Raw genomic sequence first — 13,980 nt, forward strand, 5'->3', positions numbered from 1 at the left:
GCAAGCTGTGTGTTGGGATGTGCCAGCCTCTCCCAGAATCCAGCTCTCAGGCAAGAATAAGTTTATACAGATGAAGTCAGCCAGTGGTGGAGGAAAACGATGTTTTATACATGCATATTCATATTCATTCATGTGCTCATCCACTCAAAAAATATTTATGGAGTGCCTACTATGTACCAGCATTGATTTTCCTTGGTGTTTATCTCTAGGAAGAAAAGCTGGTATATGGGTTTAAGGTGGCCACAGGTAAGCAGACTCTTCCATTATAGGGCAGCATTGAGGATTTTGAGATTAAGTCAGACATGTGCTTCTACCCTGTGAACCCCAGGACACTAAAGGAGACTTCCAAGAGCCTCTTGCCCATTTATTTACAGGATCTCTTTAGATCATGGAGCAGCTCTGTGATAGGGCTTGTTTTGAGAAGATCCTGGACATGCCCCCATACATGTTAAGGGCTCTCAATATAGCACTTTTCAGGCTGACAGTCTTGGCTAGTTGTGGTGACCTGGCTACCTTTGCTTGTGCCTACAATGACTGTGTTGTACACTCCATTAAGCTGGAACATGCTTGGACATCTGATCTGATAAGGAGAAAGAAAATTTGAAACTGGAAATAACCTGGAAATGAGATGAGGTGGCTTTTCTTTTCCTGGGTCTGATATATACCTGAGGTTGCATTACTAAAGTCTGACATGCAGGCCTGTAAGTGGCTCATCATCAATGGGAAAATAAAGAAGGGATGATTTCTAACATGACCAAATCACTCTGGGTTCACAAACCGTGTAGTAAAGTGATCCGCATGTGTCCAGTGTGGAGAAGAATAGGAGAGAAGGCATCTGAGGAGACAAGACTCTATGCCAAGACATGCAGACCAAGAGATCTCCCATCTAAGGACAGGGTGAGCCTCTGTCCACATCTGGTGTTCTGTCCAAATTAGGACAGGTGCCCACACAGACCTTCACCACTTGGAAGGACATTGTTTCTGTGACTTGATCAGCAATACTGAAGCAGTAGCTCCTAGGAGGAGGGAAGCTCAGAGCCACCAAAACTGTTCTCCTTGGAAGTAAAGTGATCAGAAAGCTGGCCACCATGGTAAGCACGTTCCAAAGATTTTTAAAAAAAGCACTGAAGTAATAATACAGGCAGTTACTGGTAGAAATCATGTCCTATACCTCTGACCAGCAGTTGTGAAAGGGGTCATAGGTCTCCACGTTGTTGATTCTCTGTAAGCCGTCAAAGCCTCCAATAACATAGACCTTGCCACCCAACACCACCATCTTATGCCTCCAGCGGCCTATGTTTAAATACTCAATCTGAATCCACTTGTTGATCGAAGAATTATATTTCCAAACATCATGCTGTGTTTCTTTGCCACCTGCAAGAGATACAAAGCATTTAAGAAACCACCAGATGTGTCAGAAATACAGCTTCTCCCATAATATCCCACATGTCCAAAAGTGCCAGGTCCCCAAGCCAGCCCTACCCTGAGGGGAGATAAAAGAACCCCGGCAGGTGTGTGATGTCTGGCAGGGGAGACAAGGCAAACGCAGGGGAACAGGGAGGGACAGAATGGATGATGTGCCACACTGTGTCATGTCCACCTCAGTGCTGTGAGAGTTCAGAGAAGAGGTTGCTAAGTGAGCAGTGCCCCGAGAAGGCTTCAAGGGGCAGGACCCAAGCCAGCCTGGGTGAGTAGGGGCCAGAGGGAGCCTGGACTCAGTGTTTGCGCTCACAAGGAGCAGGAAGTAAGGCTGGGCAGGGACAGTGGGGTTTGTGCAGAAGGCAAATTACATGGCAGCTTAAATTCTATGTTTACTTTTTATTTAAACAAAAAAGCAAAGATACAGACCTGGAAAAATCACTAAGAAATCCTACAACATTCTCCTGGTTTGTCTCTCTGATCTGTATAAAAAGATCAGCGGGATTTATCCTATTTCTAAATAATTTTTGTTATAAAAGTATGAGATGCTCACAATAGATCATTTGGGAGTGATCTGGTAAATATTTTCTTGAAGACAGCTCTCTTAAAAAACATAAAATACAAAATTCAGCAGCTGGGGAAAGAGAAAAAGACAAAGGAGAACTGACTTTTTGGGTGATTTTAATCAAATATTTAACAGCTTTGTGTTTCCATTTTTCCATCAGCATAGACTACCACCAACTGCTTAAAGCAAAGATTTACTTTTGAGACTTACATGTGCGCAATAGTGGAGAAATGAACATTACTGACCACATTCTGTGTCAGAGGTGTTTCTTTAGTGTGGAACCCAGAAGTGTGTTTTCTAAGTCAAAGCCATGTGCACCCTGAATTTTTATAGGTGCAGCCAAGGCATCCTCTGCAGCTGCGGTGGTTGACTTTTCCTCATACCCACTTTTTGTTGGTGGTGGTGGTTTTGTTTTCTGTCTTTCTTTTATTACTTATTTTTGAAGTCTGACGGAAAAAAAACTATGTCAGTTTGGTTTTCGCTTACTATGAGGGAAGCTGAGCTTCCTCTTCCTTGAATCTTTTGTTCATACAGTTTGGCTATTTTTCTTTGTGTGGGTACCTTTCAGAGGTCTCCATTTATTCAAAACATTGATCCTATTTAGGTAGCATCAAAAAGTATAAAATAAATGTAAATTTTCAAAAAAATGTATGCAACCTTTATTAAAACCTATGATTTTATTTTAGGACAAAAAAAAAAAACCCTGAGAAAGCATATTGTGTGCATAAATGAGAAGACACCTTATTGTGAAGATGTCAACCCTCCCTAGGTTAATCTATATACTCAGTGCCTTCAAGACTTTTGAGGGGAACTTGATGAGATAATTCTAAACTTCACTGGGAAGAGTAAGTTTGGAAAAATTTCTAAGAAACTTTTGAAAAAGAAAAGGGAAGAAGGAGGCTTTCCTTATCAAATATTAAAATATACTATAAAGCTATCCTAATACAAACAGTGCAGTACTAGACAAACTGATCAGTTAAAAACAAGAGCACAGAAACGGACTAAAATATATACAGATCATTAAATAAATGTTATTAGAACAATTGGTTATTCATTTGCATAAAAATTAAGTTAAATACTTATTTTACATTACATTTAAAATAAAATTCAAATGTTACTGCTATAGAAGTAACTGGAGAATGTATAGGATATTATGTTAATGACCTTGGGGTTAGGAGGGGTTTTCTAAGCATGACATGAAATGTAGAATTGTATAGGAAAGAAAACAAGTATATAAAGTTAAAAAACAACCACAGTCTAGGAGAAAATATTTGCAACACAAATAGCAAAGGATATATAAGAAGAGTTCCAAAAAATTAGTAAGAACAAGACAAAAACTGATAGGAACTGTCAAAGAGTATGAACAGAGAATTTTTAAAAATAAATACAATTATCTGGTAAATATATAAAATATGCTCAACCTCACTAATGACCTAGGAGTATAAATTCAAACATTCTAGTCTATTAAAAATTTAAATGACTAATAATAAAAATCGTTAGCAAGGATATAGAAAATGGGCACTGTCATTCCTCACTGATTGGTACTGTAAATTGGTACAACTTTTATATAGGACAATTTCACAATATATACAAAATTCTCAATTCACATATGACCACTTCCAGGAAACTTTCCAAGTAGCAGCACAAGTATGAAAAAATATGTGTCTAAGAATGCCTACTGCAGTATTTTTTAAGGAGATTAAAAAAAGAAAGCTAAAAAAATTATGGTTTATCCATTTGGTAGACTGCCATATAGCTGGTAAAAAGAATAACAGTAGTGATAATACTGGCCAACATAATTAAGCTCCCACTATGTGCTTTGCATGTAGTAACTATATCACTTAATATGTATATCCATTAAACCAACTTGTCATCATGTCCAGATGATACTGTTAATTGAAGTACAAGTTTCTGTTGATTTAGCTGTGTATAACAAGCATGCCTTCGGGTATTGCTTGTATCATTAAAAAGTGAACAACAAATTTATGACAAAAGAATAACAATGTGGACTGGGCACAGTGGCTTACACCTGTAATCCCAGCACTTTGGGAGGCTGAGGTGCATGGATCACCTGAGATCAAGAGTTCAAGACTAGCCTGGCCAACATGGTGAAACGCTGTCCCTACTTAAAATACAAAAAAAAAAAATTGGGCCAGGCGCGGTGGCTCACCTCTGTAATCCCAGCACTTTGGGAGACCGAAGTGGGCGGATCACCTGAGGTCAGGAGTTTGAGACCAGCCTGTCAATATGGTGAACCCCCCACCTACCAAAAATACAAAAATTAACCAGGCATGGTGGTGGGCACCTGTAATCCCAGCACTTTGGGAGGCCGAAGCAGGTGGATAAGCTGAGGTCAGGAGTTTGAGACCAGCCTGGCCAACATGGTGAAACCCCCTCTCTACCAAAAATACAAAAATTGGCCAGGCATGATGGCACATGCCTGTAATCCCAGCTACTCAGGAGGCTGAGGCAGGAGAATCGCTGGAACCTGGGAGGCAGAGAGCCAAGATCTCACCATTGCACTCCAGCCTGGACAACAGAGTGAGACTCCATCTCAAGAAAAAGAAAAAAAGAATAACACTTGTAGTATATGTGACAAAGACTGACTATGATGACCACACCTGTTGATCCCTCCTGGGCACATAGCTAAACTACATTTCCCAGCCCCCTGCACCCACAGGGGGTGAGGGGAGGGTAAGGGAGGTCATGTGGCTAGTTTTTGCCAATGGAATGTGAGCAAAATTCACGGCACTTCCAGGCTGATGCTTTTATGAGCAGGTGTGACTTCTCAACTCCCTCAGCTTTTTTCTCGTCCCTAAATCAAGGCCACGTGTAGGAAGAGGCAGTGTCACAAGATGGCAGGACCCTAGGCCCCTGAGTACCTGAGTGGAGCAGACCGTCCTCCCCCTGACCCCTGCATACTATTGTGTTAATTCACTGAGACTTAGGATTTGTAACAGCAGCTAAAATTATTTACCCTGAGCAAGTAGAAAACAATTTTTGTAAAAAATGAAAACCCATAGAATTGCGATGGCACAGAGAAACTGCCCTATTTTACTTTACTTGCTCAGTATTGTTTGGATCTTCTACAACAATTAAGGCCGGGTGCGGTGGCTCACGCTTGTAATCCCAGCACTTTGGGAGGCTGAGGTGGGTGGATCACAAGGTCAGGAGTTCAAGACCAGCCTGACCAACACAGTGAAACCCCATCTGCACTAAAAATACAAAAATTAGCCGGATGTGGTGCCACATGCCTGTAATCCCAGCTACTTGGGAGGCTGAGGCAGGAGAATCATTTGAACCCGGGAGGCAGAGGTTGCAGTGAGCCGAGATCACACCACTGCACTCCAGCCTGGGCAACAGAGCTAGACTCTGTCTCAAAAAAAAAAAAATATTAAAAAATATGTCTACAAGATTAAAAGAAAGCTAGAACCTAATCAATGGTATAAATGCATCCAAACAACGACCTGCCCTTGATTTTGGAGGAAACATGCTCTGGGGTCCAGCTTTTCCCACAACCTCAGATTCAAGAAAAGCCTCTAAGAAAGGGGAAGGGAAGGTTGTCTCCTTCCTTAGGGTCCCAGGGAGAGCCAGGTGGCTTTTGATGTGATGGGGAAGGGTGTGGGCGTTAGGCTCAGAACTTGGGTTGAAGTCCTGCCTGACACCTACCAGTGTGCGGCCTTAGGTATGTCCAAGAATCTCTCTGAGCCTCTGTTTTCTCCTACCTTGAAAACACCTACCTTACAGAGTTGATGTGAGAGGCAAACAATTAAATGTTATTAAAGTATAAATGTATCTACCACTCAGTAAAGAAGGTTGAGACTGTGTCATTCAATAAATATTTACTGAACATTTACCCTGAGGTCAGGCACAGTGCTAGGTACAGGGGCTATAGTGTTGCCCCTCATGGAACTGCAGGTCTAATGGGAAAGGCAGACACAAAGTAACTATCAATACTGAAGCAAACATTTTCGTAATAAAAAAGTATTGGGTCCTACTGAAGTACACCCAAGTACAACCTAATAAACATGGGAAGGTCAGGTTTGGGGGAAGAGCAGACGTGTTTACTCATTACTGAATTCCCACTGCGTAGCTCAGGGGCCTATGCCTATAGCAGACACTGAATAAACCCTCACCACGTTCCCTCTTCTTTTTCTGGGAAGGACTAGACTTGTCTGCCTCCTTCCCAGGTTTTCCATGCTGGCTGGACGAGGTGGTTCACGCCTGTAATCCCAGCATTTTGGGAGGCTGAGGCCTTGAACTCCTATGGTCAGGAGTTCAAGACCAGCCTGGCCAACATGGTGAAACCCCGTCTCTACTAAAAATACAAAAATTAGCTGGGCATGGTGGCAGGCACCTGACTGTAATCCCAACACCTGGGAGGGTGAGGCAGGAGGATCACTTGAACTCGGGAGGTGGAGGTTGCAGCTAGCCAAGATCATGCCACTGCACTCCAGCCTGAGCAACAGAGCGAGACTCTGTCTCAAAAAAAAAAAAAAAAGAAAAAAGAAAAGAAAAAATAGCACAATGTTGTTCAGTTTGGTGTTTATTAAGTAGCAATGTAGTCTCCAAGATAAGACCACCTGAGCTCCTGGGTCCATATCCTGTCTCAGTCAGAGCTGGGTCATTGCCAATTCACAGTAATTCTTCTAGGATGGTTGCCTGGCTGCCACTCAGGAACATACGTAATGCTACTGGGGCTTGCTTTGCCTTTACGTGACTCCTGCTTACCTGAGATGTAGACCTCATTTTTCAATGTCACGCATGCAAACTCCACCCACTTCTTATTCTCACTCTCCAGCTCATGCTCCGTTAGCGGGAGCTTGGCCACCTCCAGGCGGCTGCGCCTCAGGGGGTCCAAGCAGGTCACCTCTGCCACAAACCGTTCATCCTTCGTGCAGCCGCCGATGATCATGAACACCTCAGACTGGAACTCATGCATCCTGGGCTTGGTGCGCTCCGAAATGATCTGGAAATCGATGGGGGTACATGAAGGCAGGACAACACACAGTTTCAGAGCTCGGGCTATGGAGCCATTAGGAGTCGGGTCCAATTCCCACATCTGCCACAGTATGACCATGTGACTTCACCTCCCTGAGCCTCAGTTTCATCATCTGTATAAGGGGATAGTAGAGGTAACTACCTCACAGGTGTGTGATGACAGTTAAATGGGATAATGTACACAGTGTGCTTCACCCAGGGCCTGTTGCATAACAGGTACTCAATACATGTTGCCTGTTTTTGCTGCTGTTTTAAGAGGTGAGGGTCTATTTACCAACAGATGCACTTCCTGTCTTTCCTCTCCTGCCTGGTCTGAAACCTTAAATCCTGGAATTTCATTTTGCGCTACTTTCCATTCCCCCTTGGCTTTAATTTCTTGATGATACCTCAGACTTTGCTCACCATCAGCCTTCTGGAAGAGACATCCTGGACAGTGACGACATATGAGCATTCAGAGACTTAGGAAACAAGAACTAGAAGGAATCAGGGTGTGGCCAGGGAGGGAGGAAGGCTGGTTCCAACATACAGTATATGACCTTTCAGAGCTTTGAACAAGTGAAGAAATCCATACTATGGGTAATTGAACCCTGCTGAAAAGAGCAGAGGTTTGGAAGTCAAATGTACCAGCATTCTATCACCTATGGCCATGTGACCTTGGAGAAGTAACACGACCTCTGTAAACTGCTTGTAATCATTCCTGTGCTATCAGATGACTGTGAGCATTCATAAGGTATGAGGTAGAGGTGTGAGCAGAGCACCTGGCACACACTCGCCCCTCAACAGCTAATTATGCCTGTAGGAGCAGTGGTCGATGCCATATTGATACTGCTATAAAAGGAAGAGCTGCCCTGGTTCCATTGATCCCCTGGGCTCCATGATGAAAGTTCCATAGGTGTGCTGACGGGAGGCGGAGAGGCAGCAACCATTTCCCAGATGGTCAAAGTCGCTGATTTTCCCACAAAATTAGACTGATCTAACACAGAACTTCGATTCTGCCCATAGGTGGTAACAAATAGGTTACAGTAGTAAAGACTGAGCCCTCAGATAGTGAATCCACTTGGTTGGTGAATCCAACCAAGAGCCACAAATAATCAGACCAGCCAACTCACAGCCTCTACTTTTCCATAACAGCCTTTGGTTGATTGGTTTTCTGTGCCTAGGAGCCTGGTACAGTGAGTTCTGCATCCTCCGTTCTTGAGGCTGGACCATGGCCGTAAAGTTTGTGGCAGGACTGTTCCTTACAGGCCAGCAGAGTGGGGATGGGTGTGGCTGGACAAAGCCTAGGCAATGGGCTGGCCCTGAAAGTGTAGACAGCAGAACAGTGCTGGGATAAGGGTGAAGGGGTGGGCCAGGGAACTTGGAGGCACCATGAGAGTACCAAGCTGGCAGGACAGGATCTGGGCAATGGCACCAAAGACAAACTTTGCTGCTCTGCAACTTTCTCTTCAGGTATCAGCCCTGGTTCCTGTCCCTAAACCCCATTCCCCACAGCTGAGGCACAGCCTCCAGCACTAATCTATCTGGTCCTCTTTCAGAGCGGATCTAGGTGTTTCAGGGCAATGCTTAGAAAAAAGCACTGGCCTCCCTGAATTGATTCCCTTGTGACCCTTTCTTCACTTCTGGGAACCAGGCCTCAGCCTCCACTCCGAAGCTCCCCTCATCTTATTTGCAATGCCTGCTCTCCTGCCCCAGTAACTTGTTGGGTGATTGAGAGGCTGCTAGGAGGACTGGACTAGCCGTGATCTTACCTCCCGACCCCCAGGGCTGGCATCTTGTTCCTTGGTCCTGACCTATGAAAGGCTCTCCTCCTACTGGCTAAAATTCCTGGGTTAAAATTTCTGGGTTCCTGCCTGCTGCCTGGATCTCCCCATAATATTCTATTCTCAATTTCCCATGCTACCACCCCAATCCACTTACCCTTTAAGGCATTGTGAATAATTTACCATGTCACTTTGTCCTTTTCTCCAGGAAGCCATTCCTAACTTTGCACACATTCTCGTAACCCTGAATTTCCCCCACAACCGCACTTTTCATGCTTCATTGTAATTTACTGTAAGGCCCCTGATGGCAGGAACAGCCCTTTTTCTCCAGTGGATCCTCAGCACCAAGAATAGTACCTGGAGCTTGTGGGCATCTATAAACATTGATTAAATGAGCAAGTGAGCTGGGTGCAGTGGCTCACGCCTGCAATCCCAGCACTTTGGGAGGTCGAGGCAGGTGGATCACCTGAGGTCAGGAGTTTGAGATCAGCCTGGCCAACAAGGTGAAACCCAGTCTCTACTAAAAATAAAAAAGAAAATAAAAAAATTAGCAAGGTGTGGTGGCAGGCACCTGTAATCCTAGCTACTCGGGAGGCTGAGGCAGGAGAAACACTTGAATCTAAGAGGCAGAAGGTGCAGTGAGCCGAGGTTGCACCATTGCACTCCAGCCTGGGCAAAAAGAGCGAAATTCTATGTCAAAAAAAAAAAAAAAAAATGAGTGAATGGATGAGTGAATGAATGGGCAAGCTAGGTAACTCAGTCTAAATCATTGTGGTAGTGAGCATCCACGATGGCCCCAGTGATCCCTGTTTCCCGGTATTCACATCTGTGTAGTTCCCTCCACACTGTTCTAGAATTGGCCTCTATGACCAACAGATTACAGCAGAAGTGATGATACATCACCCCTGAGATTAGGCTATAAAACCCACTACCAGCTTGCATCCTGATTGCTCTCAGTCTTTCTTAGGTCATTTGCTCTGGGGGAGGCCAGCTGTTATAGAGATGCTCACATGGCAAGAAACTGAGGCTCCCAACCAGCAGCCAGCAAGGATCTGATGCCTGCCAGCAGTCCAGTAAGTGTGACCTTGAATCCCATAATGAACTTTCAGATTACTGCAGGCCCAGCCAACAGCTTTACTGCAACTTCATAAGAGACCCTGAGCCAGAAGCACCCAGCTAAACCACTCCTATATTCCAGACACTCAGAGCCTGTTAGATAGTAAGTGTTTGTTATTTTAAAGTTTTCAGTTTGGGGATAATTTGTTAAGCAGCAATTGAGAACTAACACAATCATCTAGCTGATGGGCTTGGCTGGGGTAATGAGACTGTCTTATAACTCAGCACCACGGAGCTGCCAAGTGGTGGCATCGTTACCACATTGTAAGTTCAGCTACATTTGGCAAAATATTAACCCCAAAGCCATGACAAATGTCAGTCCGAAGTCTGAGACATGCCAGTTTGCTGCAGACATACAGAAGTGTTTGCCAATGAATTGCATGCAACTATCAGGCATAACCAGTTTATTTTCAGATTGTTAAAAACAGAGCAGATAATTGCACCTTAGGACTGCTCACTGTCCACAGATCTTATACTAGGGGACAGAGTGAGCATATTGTTTCAGCAAAGCTGTCCTTGGGCTGGAGCCTCTGCTCCCCTTTACCCATATCACACATGTCAGAGTAACGTGTGGTATAAACCAGGTTTATGTCTGAAAACTTAAGAGGCAAATAAGGGAAGAGGCAAATTTCCTCTGTCCCCAAAGATCTCTTTCAATGAAGGTTCCAGCTACCATTCCCAAATCAAATGGAGACTGACATTTGCTTTTGGTGTTCTAAAATTTCCTATTGTTAACACCAGTTTAGAGGATGAGCAAGGTTAAAAGAGAAAGATGGGCCAGGCACGGTGGCTCACGCCTGTAATCCCAGCACTTTGGGAGGCCGAGGCAGGCAGATCACCTGAGGTTGGGAGTTCGAGACCAGCCTGACCAACATGGAGAAACCCCGTCTCTATTAAAAATACAAACTTAGCCAGGGGTGGTGGCACATGCCTGTAATCCCATCTACTTGGGAGGCTGAGGCAGGAGAATCTCTTGAACCTGAGAGGCAGAGGTTGCAGTGAGCCGAGATCATGCCATTGCACTCCAGCCTGGGCAACAAGAACAAAAGTCTGTCTGAAGAAAAAACAAAACAAAATAAAGCAAAAACGGGAAAGATGACGATAGCACAAGGGGGTTAAAGTTTGGTAAATGAAGGGTACGGGGAGAAGTGTATTCACAGATTAGCCTCCAGGCTCACACTACTGTCATCAGGAGTCAACCCAAGACCATTCCAGCAGTGAGCAGACTGGCTCAGGGAATCAACTGGCAATGAGACCCCAGTTAGGAAGTCATGGTGGCTGGTTAGTTTGTTCAGTTGCCCAAACTATAAAATGAAGATGAGAAAGTGCCTTGAGAAGGATTTGGGAAAATAAGGCCACAAAAACCTGGGACACAGTGAAAAGACTGATTTTAACCCCAGAGAAGGAAAATGATTGATTGTGAGAGACGGAACCAAGTGGCAATGGCAACAGCTTCCATTTGTGGGGCACTTAGCATGTACCAGACACTGTACTAAGCATTCCATTCATTACTTAATTCTCAAAACAGTTCTATCAGTTGGTAGGTATTATTATCCCCATGTTACAGATCAGAACTGAGCCTTAGCGTAGCTAAGTAATTGCCTGAGGTTACACCGTAAATAATTGTGGAGTCAAGATTAACACCCAGATCTCTGCCTGACTCAAAGCCCAAGTTCTCACCACTGAAGCATTTTCCAGATATCAGAATTCTCTCTCCTCCTAAATGTAAAGCTTATAATGTCTGACTCTGCCTCCAGCACCTCAGAAATACAAAAGGCAATGAAAATATTTCATTGCAGCAATTTTGCAGAAGACAGGGTAGGGACATTTTATATCAGAGAAAAGCCTTCATCATCTGCATTTCAAGGACTTAGAAAATAGGAAGCAGAAACAAAAATAGCAAAAATATTGGAAGTATAGTTGATCAAGGCACAGTTTATGTTTAAATTGTTTTAAAGTGCTATTTATTTATTTTAACTTTTAGGTTCAGCATGTGCAGATTTGTTATATAGGTAAATTGTGTGTTGTGGTGGTTTGGTGTATAGATTATTTCATCATCCATATGATGAAATCATACATAAGCATAATACCTGATAGGTAGTTTTTCAATCCTCACCCTCCTCTCATCCTCTACCCTCAAGTAGGCCCTGGTATCTTTTGTTCCCTTCTCTGTGTTCATGTGTACTCAATGTTTAGCTGTCACTTATAAGTGAAAACATGCATTATTTGGTTTTCTGTTCCTGTGTCAGTTCACTTAGGATAATGGCCTCTAGCTCCATCCATGTTGCTGCAAAGAACATGATTGCATTCTTTTTTGTGGCTGTGTAGTATTCCATGGGAGACACTGAATAAATGCTAAACTGAGGGCAGTTGCAGAGACTGAGACCTGTCTGCAATTATATGCAGGCTGTCTGCTAGACATCCAGCATAGAATAGGACCTATGTGGTTTCCTAGGCTCCACCCATCAATCCTCTCATCACCCTTCATTTGTTAAATGTCCCATCTTCTCTGACACACAGACTGTTTAGCAGTACCTGGGTAAGACACAGACTGTTTTTGCAGTACCTGGTGCCATATCTGGCATAGAATTGCTATTCAGGATTTACCTGCAAAAAATGAAAGCATAGCATGCTTAAATACATGGGATGCTGTTTAAGTAGTTTTTAGGGAGAAATTTATAGCATGAAAGCCAACATTAGAAAGAAAGAAAGTCTCAAATCAGTGGCCTCCACTTCCACCTTAAGAAACTAGAGAAATACATGCAAATTAAACCCAAACTAAGCAGAAAGAAAGAAAATAATCATCAGAGTGGAAATAAGTGAAATAGAAAACAGAAAAACAATAGAGAAAATCAAATGAAACTAGACATTAGTTATTTGAGAAAAATCAACAAAATTGACAAGCGTCTAACCAGTTTGATCAGGAAAAAAAAAGGGCAGACACAAATTACCAATATCTGGAATGACAGATGTGACAACACTATAGATTTTGCAGGTATTAACAAAATAATAAAGGAATGCTGTGAACAACTTTATGCCAATAAATTCAGCAACTTATATTAAATGAAGAAATTATTTGAGGCACAAACTATCAAAGCTCATTCTAGAAGAAACAGAGATCCTAAATAGTCCTATATCTATTAAAGAAATATACATTATAGTTTAAAAACTTTCCACAAAGAAAACACCAGGCTCTGGTAAATTCCACTAAACATGTAAGGGTATGTTTGCAGAGTGAATGGATGAACAGTGGATCTGAGGACAACAAAAAAGAAACTAGAAAAGAACACACAGAAAAAGGGAGAAACTCCAAAAGAACCTCAGACAGACAATTCCTGGGCCACGTTTGGCTAAGGCTTCTACCAATGGCCTAATGAAGAAAGCTTGGTAGCTAATCTCAGAACCACTGCATAGTGAGATACATGTATGGGTGTTCATGTGTACAAACTGTTAACAAACTGTCCCTATATCATTACTTCCTCTCCACTAAATTTGTTCTTGTCTTTATAAAGTTCTGAAGAAAAATCTTCTTCAGGAATTGTTAAGGAGAACCAGGTAGATCCAAATGACATGTTTATTCACCATTTATAGTACCCATTTAATCATTCAACAAGCATTTACTAATTACTCATTCACTATATAGCAGTCTTAGGACTCTCTTCTAAGATCTAGAGAAGTAAAGTGCAATAAGACATATTTCCTACTATAACAAGCTCCCAGTCGAGATATTTACATATGATAAATTCAGATCATTGCCATGTAGCAATTGGTGCTGTGATGGAGCAATGCACCAAGTGCTATGAGAACATGGAGAGTGGCTGGGTGTGGTGGCTCACACCTGTAACCCTAGCACTTTGGGAGGCTGAGATGAGAAGATCACTTAAGCTCAGGAGTTCAAGACCAGCCTGGGCAACATAGTGAGACCTTGTCACTACAAAAAATTTAAAAATTGCTGGGTGTGGTAGCACATGCCCGTACTCCCAGCTACTTGGATGGCTGAGGTGAGAGGATCACTTGAGCCTGGGAGGTCGAGGCTTCAGTGAGCTACGATTGTACCACTGTACTCCAGCCTGGGCAACAGAGCAAGACCTCATCTCAAAAATAAATAAATAAATAAAT

The 13,980-nt window shown here is 43.1% G+C and overlaps 1 protein-coding gene across 1 annotated transcript in view; it reads right to left on the reverse strand.

Moving 5' to 3' along the window:
• KLHL6 (kelch like family member 6) overlaps positions 1-13,980 on the reverse strand; it is a 70,048-nt gene that overhangs the window by 5,355 nt on the left and 50,713 nt on the right. The window contains exons 4-5 of the mRNA XM_054479983.1: positions 6,716-6,953; positions 1,172-1,374 (exon numbers count right to left, since the gene is read on the reverse strand). Of these exons, the coding sequence (XP_054335958.1) occupies positions 1,172-1,374; positions 6,716-6,953 (441 nt within the window). The remainder of the gene's footprint in view (positions 1-1,171; positions 1,375-6,715; positions 6,954-13,980) is intronic.

This window comes from Pongo pygmaeus, chromosome 2 (genome assembly GCF_028885625.2).
Source record: "Pongo pygmaeus isolate AG05252 chromosome 2, NHGRI_mPonPyg2-v2.0_pri, whole genome shotgun sequence".
NCBI lineage: Eukaryota > Metazoa > Chordata > Mammalia > Primates > Hominidae > Pongo > Pongo pygmaeus.